Source organism: Armigeres subalbatus, chromosome 1 (genome assembly GCF_024139115.2).
Source record: "Armigeres subalbatus isolate Guangzhou_Male chromosome 1, GZ_Asu_2, whole genome shotgun sequence".
In the NCBI taxonomy this organism is placed as follows: domain Eukaryota; kingdom Metazoa; phylum Arthropoda; class Insecta; order Diptera; family Culicidae; genus Armigeres; species Armigeres subalbatus.
In genome coordinates, this window is record NC_085139.1 from 17357242 (window position 1) to 17367190 (window position 9949).

Here is a 9949-nt window from a genome sequence, read left to right on the forward strand (position 1 = left end):
CTGGATGAATGCACCGTCGCTACGTAACCGCTTGTGATAATTCGAATGGATTCACATGGCGGCGAGATCCGTGAACCTGATTGCAGACCAACCGACTCCGAACGACCGCGCAGCCCAATAAAATATTGTCATAGCAAATTTATGCAAATTTCGTTGAACTTTACTTCAGATGTTAAACAACCACAGCGACCACCGACACCTGCCAGTGGTGATGCAGTTAGAACATAGATCCCGACGGGGCTAAGAACTTGTTATCATACGAAAGCTTTCTGTGGAAATTGGCGTTCTGAGGTGTTTTGAACTCTACCGAAGAAGAAGATGCAGATTAGGATACTATATAAAGCTGCCGACAACTTGTCTCCATCAGTTCATTTCGTTTTCGTCGCTGATTAGTTCTAGCAAGTTTTCGGAGGTATCACACCGCAACTCAACTGTTTCATCATGAAGTTCTTGGTATATTACGGTGATACTCGATTAAGTTCAGTCGATTTTAAACATTTTGTGATTCTACCCTGCAGATCGCTCTGGCTTTGCTCGCTGTTGCCGTTTCGGCCCGCCCGGATGTGGCAGTGAAGACTCAGGAATTGGACATCACCCCCGAAGGTTCGTTCAAGTATAACTACGAACTGGATGACGGAACTGCGGCTAACGCTGAAGGCGATGCCAACAATGTCAGCGGGTCCTACAAGTACAAAACCCCGGAAGGAGAAAACGTAGAAATCAATTACGTCGCCGATGCCTTCGGATACCAACCACAAGGCACTCATGTTCCTGCACAGCTGGCCAAAATCTTTAGCTACATCCGCTCCACGTACAAGGCGTAATAAAATGTTGAATTGAGATCAAAACCAAATCTTGTTTCGTTCCCCGTGCTGTGCATAGACATAATTCTCGTGTGTCTTATCGTTTGATTTAATTGCTGCTCCTTCTCGCACATTTGCTATATGAATCTATTTTCGATTGCGGGATTGCACCCTAGTGAAGTTATGCCGGTGACGATGATGATGAAGAGATACACTCACACAGCACGCTTCCCCTCGTTAGCAATCATACTTCTCTCGGTTTGGTTGCTATGAATCGTCTCTAAACGTCTCACGGTAGGGCATTTATTCATTCTAGCTGGTCGGAGATGCTGCCAAAAGTTATTATTATTTTCTCATTTCGTCTGCCAAAAGTTCTGAAGCTTTTGAAAACTATTTCTGTTAGCTGATATTGATAATTTGGTCAACCCACAGGTAATATTTTTTCATTGCAGCTTGTTTTTGCCTTTCTCGTTCAATAAAGTTGAACCGAAAGACTATCATTTTATTCCCATAGTGTTACATATCAATCGACTCAGATCGTCGAGCTGAACAAAAGTCTGTCATGTGTGTGAATATGTGTGCACAAAAATTAAGAAAAACATTAGACAACTTTTCATATAGTAATAACCGATTTTTTCGCAACCGTGCCTAGTGGACCACTATTGAATTTGATAACGATCAGAAGCGTTTAAAAGTTAAAAATAAAATGGTACATCGAACCATATTAGCCCCATATAAGGTTGGTGTCTTGGCTAAATGCGAGAAAGGCACCATCACTACTTGGTGAATTAAATTTGTTTTTTTTTTTATTGTAATCGAACTCACAATCGCTTGCAGACAATCAAACGCAATCTGATATTGTTAACTGAATTTTGGAATTCGCCTAAATTGATTGTACTAAATAAGTTTTTTTTAACAATAGTTTGCTCAGATTAGTTATTAAGTATGATAGTTCTGAAAGAAAATCCAATTTTAATCACCGCTAGTGCACGAATACCACGCTGTGTTGCGCCCGTCTAACCCTCCTTTTCCACTAACGTCTTGATCCCTCACCCGAGCCGACATCGCTGTCGTATCGTCGGTTCAGTGCAGTTGTTCGCTCTAGTTGCGAGTCTAGGGGCATAAACACCCATTTAAACTAATTAATGATTTCTTCAACATTTTTTCCCATCATCCTCTCCCGAACGAACGCTTGACTTATGATGGATACAGTATTTATTTGTATTGCCCTAACTACCATATAATTTCCCTCCGGTTCAAAAGCGGCTCTGCATTCAAATGAGCAAGAAGAGAAGGAGCGAGCGCACGCCTGAATATGCGCCCTCAAAAGTGGTCCCCGAAGGAGCATATAATAACCCGCCGAACTGAGCGGAAGACGGCACAGAAAACGGACTGGTGAAGGCGAAAGCGAGACCGAGAATCTCTAATCCCTCTGCGGAGTGAGCGAGAAGGCGCAAGAGAATAAACCATCCAGGAGTCGCAGCAAACAAGTGAATTAAAGCATCATCATTAAAAGGCATAGCCCAGAGAGCAGCACAGCATCCCATCCTGCCGGGTGACTGACGCTCTCTACCTACACCCGCGCCACCCACTGAATCGTTCTCGGCCAGCTAACCAACTGCTATGAAATGTGTACTAACTAGCGATGAACACTCCGATTCTGACGATGACGACGGTTTTCGTCCCACCCGGCCCCTTCCGGCCTCATCGAGAACTTCTGCTACAGTTAGTTGTTGCAGATACCAACACACTGCTGACATACACCCGGTGCGGTGGTTCGTTGGATGAGGCATGTTAGAGAGCGCGCGGTTCATGCAGCAGTACCGTAGGGATAACTGACGGAATCGGCGCGCGTGGTCGTGGTAATCGCATATAATAGAATAGCAGATCACCACCAGAATCGTTTGTACCAAAGCGATGTTTCGGGGTCGGCGAGTGGAGATAAAGGAAATTTATGTGAGAAAGTTGGGTGGTTCCGGGAGAAAAAAGTTTATTTTGTTTTTTGATGTTTGATATGCGAAGATCAAAATTATTGCATTTACTCTTTCTTTCCTCGGTTTCTTATTTGTCTTTGTTTTTATTGCAGGGCTTCTAGCTTTTTATTACTTCTTGATAATTTTCAATTCTGTTTTATTATCTCTACTTTTGTTACATTTTCTCCTCTTGTTTTCTGTTCTCTTTCCCACTTTTCTGTTCCTTCCTTTCTTTCTGTCTTTCCCTCTTTTTTCTTCATTTCTCCATTCTTATATTCTTTCTTTTTTCTTCTCTGATCCCTTTGTTTCTGCTTTCTCTTCCTTTCTTCACTTCCAACCACATTTATAAGTAACTATAATATGGGAACTACGCAGCGCCGTAGCGTGCGGTTGGCCAGGTTGGCCCCCGCCAAGGGCGCCAGCCTTCAGGGGGGCGCCAAAATCAATGTACTCTATAATAAATAAATCAGTTTCATTACTTAGAGGCCATGTAATCATCAATTCGATTATGGGTTGGTCCAAAGATCCATGGGTATATGGCAGAGATGTGTAATCTATAGATAGTAATAGATAGATAGCAAACAAAAAATATTTTTTCATTATTTCACATCCACATGTTATATGTGTTGGTTTTAGTTTTGACTACTATTCAGGATTCTCAGGGACCTCTGGGACCGGGTTGAAAAAGGCAATTGAATAAAAAGAAATCTGATAGTATCTTATAAAGTTATTTGAAAATCATGATGTTTGATACCCACATTGCGATTGGTAAAGTTTTTGGGCACTATTACGGCCACCGAGAGTCCTCCGGAACCGTAATGTTTCAGCAGTGAGGAATGAATAGTGAAGAAATGATTCAGTTTTTCCATGTGGGTTCCTTCAAAGGAATACATCCATAACCAAGCGATTAACCAAATTCCGAAGGGTCCTTTTGCTCCTATGATTGGTTTGTAGTGGTAGTGGTTTGGTTTTGCGATTTGATATCAATTTGCTTGTTTAATTAAAAAATACTCCATGTAGTCCGAATAACATTGGGTTATATCGGCGGTTGTATCGAGGAATATCGATAACTCGTAAATATTTGCTTTGTTAGAATTGTTTGTAAGACAATTTTCTTCTTTTTCTAATATTAATCAAATCGAGAGTTGGATATTTTCCTTCGCCCTCCTGCTTCCGATGACGTTTCCGGCCCTCGACTGAATCGTTTCAGAGTTGGATTCTATTGACCAAACTATGTGTATAAGAGCCTCGAGGCCACCAACATCCCCAATCCAGAATAGGATTTTCCTTTCTCTGAATAGATCCGATGTTGATTTCATCCACCAACCAACCCACTTGATCGGACGAGGTCTAATAGTGATTCCAACCAACTCCGAACATCGATAAACCTACCTCATTTCATTGACCAAACTAGGTCCAGTGGCATCTCCAAACCATCCAAGGGCTTACTCCAGATGGCGATTCCGGCCTTCAAGCAATCTACTTTAGTGTAACTTTTTTTCATAATTCGACTAGGTCTGATAGTGATTTTGGAAATCTCACGATGTCACTTCACCCTTGAATAGATTTTTCATTAATCCAACCACATATGTCCAATGGTAGTTCCAAACCATGGTCAGGCCCGCTTCAGAGTTAGATTTTCCTTGATTAGAATAAAGCCGATTGCGTTTCTGAGCATCGACCGACTCCCTTTAAAGTTGGATTTCATTGACCCAACAAGATCTAGCAGTGCGTGAATTCTGAAAAAAAAAATCTGGATTTGCCTAAATTTTTTTTTCATGGATTTTTCTAGGATATTTTTTAGCAAAACAAGTAATCTTTACTGTTTTAACCATTTCAGCACATAGACTACAGATGCTTGCAAAAACCTTAAAGGAAGTATTCATTTAGTGCATCACGCAATTTTTTAATTTTGAACTTCCTCCCCTCGACCCTTTCGTCACGTTATCTGTTTAAATATCTAAATGTTTATTTTTTTATGCAATGCTTCCGACTGTTGTGCACAATTTGGATGACTATTACCGTCTCTTTCAGTCTTATAAAGCAGCTGAAACGTTGTTGCGTCTATTTTCCGACGTTTCGGTGTACCTCCTTCTTCAGGGATTTAGAGGCTACACAACAAAACGTAGCCTTATTATGAGTTTCTAACCGGGTTCTAAAGTTTCCTTACATTATTTGTGTCGAAAAGTATCGTAAATATCAAATAATGTAAATGGGTATTTTATTCGATCCTTCTTTGTGGATTTCAGGTATCAGCTTCCAATGCATCTCTGAATATGCTATTTGCATCCTATATATGCCTGAATGCTACATATTTGAAAATTTTTTAACCATTAAACATTTTTAAGGTATGAGATTCAAATTGTTCTCCAAATGTAAAATTAACGTATTTGATTTCTCTTAGTTGAAAAGAGGCGCCCAATAAACGATTCGCCAAGGGCGCTGGGAGTCCACGCTACGGCTCTGGAACTACATGTTATTGAACCTGGGAGCTATGTTAGTAAACACTATCAGCTTTCTCAGAACAGTGTCGACTCGGTTTTGTCACTCCCCGATTTTGTCTACTACCGATTTTATCACGCTTTTGACCAGATTTTAGAATTGATTTAGAATTTTACCAGAATTTTTATAACATTTGTTTAAGTATTCTTGACCGATGCACTATCGCTTGCCATCATAAACAAGGTAGGGCTTTAGGACCCAATTAGCATGTGATTTTTCATGTTCTGACAAAAAAAATCTGTTTGGGAGGCACAAAATCTTCTATCCAGACTTTTACGCTTACCATAAATCTGATCAAAAGTGGTAGCCACTCCGAGGTTACCTTATAGGCAGAGCTGTTATTTCCACTCTGTACTCTGTGCACCATGTGATAATTTCATCACACACCACCGTGAGCAGCGAAAAAACTCATTGTGTAAATGAACCAACACTGCGTGTGAAGGCGACAACGATGAGTGAGCAGACCATTCCTCAATGAGGAGTTCTTTCAGAGAGAGAGTCCAATCAAAAACAAAAATTTGGTATTCATTGTGTTGGCGAACGATGTTGTTGGTATCATTCCACCTAGTACAACCAGAGATGCCAGATTTGAAGACATGTCTTCAATTTGAAGACATTTGAATCTCTGTGAAGACATTTATTTCGTGAAGACATTTTGAAGACTTTTCAAAATATTTGAAGACTTATCTACTTATTTGAAGATACTTGAAGACAATCAATAAGCCAGCGAGAGAAAATATAATTTTATTTCTTGATTATAAATTCTGCGACTTCTGTATATGGTCGGGGTCCAGCCAAATCATACCAAGCGCCAATGAAATATTTCATATTTTTTGCCAAGGTTTTCATGTAATAGATTCACTTGGTCAAAAATCGCATCGGATATCGTTCAACGCCATAGCTGAGGATCCCTTACAACAAATGTACGCATGACTTAACATGAAATACTTTCCCTTTTGTCTTTTGCGAACAAAATATCACAAGTTAGTCGAAAAACCGCTTGATGCGGTTTGGTTGAACTCCAACCATATGTAAATTATGAAAAAAAAAAAATACAAAAGTTATAATAATCTTTGTCTGGGGCTTACAATCTCAAACATAAAAATACATTCACACTAGCTGGCTGATAAATGTAACGCATTTTAGACTTCATATGTACTTAACTTAACTTGGAGTTAGGCGCTGTTTAAAAAACTCCCGATGGCGTGTATGTAAAAAGGTATTTCGATCATTACATTGGAACGCAATTGCCGTTTTATTTTACGGCAAAAATATATTGAACTCTTCTATGACTTGATTTAATCTATTCAATCGTTGAGCTAGAACCTGATCTTTTTCTAAATTCCTTACGAATTCATTCGATCTTTTCGCTATGTCCATGTAACTTTCGTCTAAATATTCGACGGGAAACTCTTTGAATTTTTTGTGCATTTTTCAAATAATTTCCGATGAAAATTATGAGGAATTTCTTGTCTATATTCAAGAGAATTGAAATTGTAAATACAGTACAAAATTTATATTTAATAATTTCATAAAGAAAATCCTCCAAAATTTAAACGGAAAATTCATCTTGATTTCCACAATTCCCACAATAAATCGCTTTTAATTTTCACAAGAAAATTGTCTCAATTATTTTCCATTATAAATTCTTACGAATGTCAATAAGAAATTGAAATTATGCTTGTGTTTAATGGGTATATTTCTCATAATTTTCAAGGTAAATTTCTACAGGAAAATCTACCTAAAAGAAATGCAGAGGAAACTTCCCAAGTAACATTTCAAGTTTTATAACGCTCTTGAAGACCATAATTTACTCTTCAAGAGTATTATAAAACCAACATAAACCCAAAATGTTACTAGGGTTGCTACACACTTTTGTTAAATTTTTCCTTGAATTGCTTTGATTATTCTTCTAGAAATATTTTTGGACATTCTTCCAGTATTTACTCTGCGAATTCCTCTATGAATTTCTTCAAAAAATCGTCCTGGTATTCTTTCTGTAATCCCTCCAGGAAATTGTCCGGAAGTTTCAGGGATTTTTCCGAAAAATCCTCCAGGACTTCATTTGGAAGAAGTTCCAGAAGTTTCTCCAGAACTCCTTCAGTAGTTCCTTCACGAATTCCTCCAGTAGTTCTTCCAGGATTTTTTCCGAAAGTTTTCCCGGGATTGCGGCGGAAGCTCCACAAGGGATCCCTCCGGAAGTTCTTCCTCTGGAAGATCTTTTAAGAAAGTTGCCGAATGACTCCCCAAGAATGCCTCCGGAAGTATACTATGAAATTTATCTGGTATTTCCTCCAGGATTGCTTTCGGAAATTTCTGCAGCAATACATCAGGAAGCTCCTCCAAGAATTCATCCAGAACTACCTCCAAGAATTTCTCCAGAAGTTTCTTCAGGAATTCCACCGGAAATTGCTTCAGTAATGGACCAATCAATAAGCAAAAACTGCCGCTATGAAATGAACAGATCGCGCCACCGTAGACATGTTCTGTCAAACACACACGCATAGAAATATGCGTATACAGTGCCGCCGTTGTTTTGATGCGGTGAGAGCAAAATGAGTTACCTTGATTGATCCATTGATCAGGAATATCCTTCAAAAATCCATCAGGTATTCCTCCGGAAACATCCGGAATTCATCCTGAAGTTTCTACAGGAATTCCTTCTTAAGTACCTCCAAGAATTCCTCCGGAACTTCCTTCTGAACTTTTTCCGGAAGTTTCTTCAGTAAATCCTTTGGATGTTCCAACAGAAATTCCTCGGGAAATTTCTTCAGGAGACTTCCAGAAGTAATTAGAAGCTCCATCCAAAAGAAGTTATAAGAAGCTCCATCAGGAATTTATTCGGAAGTTGATCTAGAAATTTTACCGGAAGTTCCTTCAGAAAATTCTCTGGATGTTTCTTCAAGTATTTCACAGTAAATTTTGAATCCCAACAGGGTATTCTTTAAAAAGAAATTTGAAAGAATTCCACGTGAAAATTCAGTTAAAAATCCGCCTCAGTACAAAATCCAGGGGAAACTCGTCATAAAAAAATTAAATAATTTTAAAGAATATTCTCTTGAAATCTAACAATTTGTATGTTAAAAAATAAATATTATTCCACATCAGTAAAACAAGGAGATTATTGAATTTACAAACCTATTGGATTTTGAAATTTCTCGCTAATAATCGTTATTTTAATATTGAAGACATTTGAAGACATTTTTAAACGACTGTGAAGACATATGAAAATATCTTCTGGCATCCCTGAGTACAACATTGATTAAGAACAACATTTTTTTTTTCTGTTTTTACGCTCATAGGGATCTTTAATTTCCCGAATGAAATTCAAATCAAACTTATAATCAGCAATTCAATATTGTCAGATTTTCTGGATATGATACACTGCGCGGCGTTTGTAGTGTTCCCAAATGGGTACTTGCACAAAACTTCACGCGGCGAATGACTGTCGAAAGGTACGGCCGCGCCAAACGATACACCGCAATGCTATTCACCCATAAGAATCAAGTAAACGGGCTGCAGAAAGCGCGGCGGTACCTTTCATGAAGGGTTCGCCGCGTGCAATTTTTACAAAATCAGGCAATAATTGACGGATAACCCTGCCCGCAAAGCAAGATTACTTCTGATAAACATCGAATAGTTTGTGACAGATACCGTTTTGTTCTTATTGGAAAGCGAGAGCGATGCTTATAACCGGTTGTTTTTCAATTTGAGTTTTATTTAGCAAATAAGACGCAGCCTAAAACAAAGCCTATTTATGTATACCTTAACAATACAGAATTGTCTCGCTTGTCATAAGACGAGTTTGTACCATCCCATTTAATTCCACCACTTGATTGTACCTTGACAGATACATATTTCGACCTCAACAGTAAAGTCGTCTTCAGTGTCTCGTACATGACTCGTACTTGAGTCGAGTCAAGTACTAGATACTGAAGACGCCCTTACTGTTGAGGTCGAAATACGTATCTGTCAAGGTACAATCAAGTGGTGGAATTAAATGGGATGGTACAAACACGTCTTATGACAAGTAAAGACATTCCACTAAAAAGCTCAAAATAATTTTCTTAACAGAATTGTCTGTCAACTAATATAATATACCAACATTTCAACAGGTTTCATTACATATCATAGAAAGTTCTCTTAATTAATTTTTTTTATCACATAAGTGTTTACCGGAAGTAATTTAGTAGAAACAATTTTCAACATTTGACTTAAATTATTTAAAATGTGGCTGGTAAAATGGAAAGAAAAATGCAAAAAAACATATTTGTGGGAAAAAATTGCCTGCGGTAATACATTTTTTTATATAGGGGAACGGTTCGCCACTTCATCTCATAGCTCCTATTTCCATCCCATCAAAAACAAAGCAATCGAAAGGAATTTGGTTTGTTTATTATTTTTGTGATTTTTTTTCAGCAGTGAGCACGCATGTTGACAAAAAGAAGCGACGAATTTGGTGCCGTGTTTCTATGTTTAGCGATGAGATGGATATATGTACAGTGGGATGGAGATCGGAACAGTTTCCCTAGGACATTTCGACATATTAAGCTAGTTCTCTGGTTCTCTTCTTCACACTTTTTCTCCTTCGAGGATTTTATCTAATGAACTGTCAGTGGTTATGTGACAAGTGCCGCTTCGACTAAGCAAATTTATCAAAGACGTCGAATA

General features: G+C 38.5%; 1 protein-coding gene across 1 annotated transcript; it reads left to right on the forward strand.

Moving 5' to 3' along the window:
- Nucleotides 1–295: 295 nt before the first annotated feature.
- LOC134208138 (larval cuticle protein LCP-17-like) lies at nt 296–870 on the forward strand. The gene is made up of 2 exons (XM_062684207.1): nt 296–453; nt 519–870. Exons 1-2 carry the CDS (start codon nt 442–444, stop codon nt 822–824), a joined length of 318 nt encoding a protein of 105 aa, XP_062540191.1. The 5' UTR covers nt 296–441; the 3' UTR covers nt 825–870.
- Nucleotides 871–9949: the final 9079 nt, after the last annotated feature.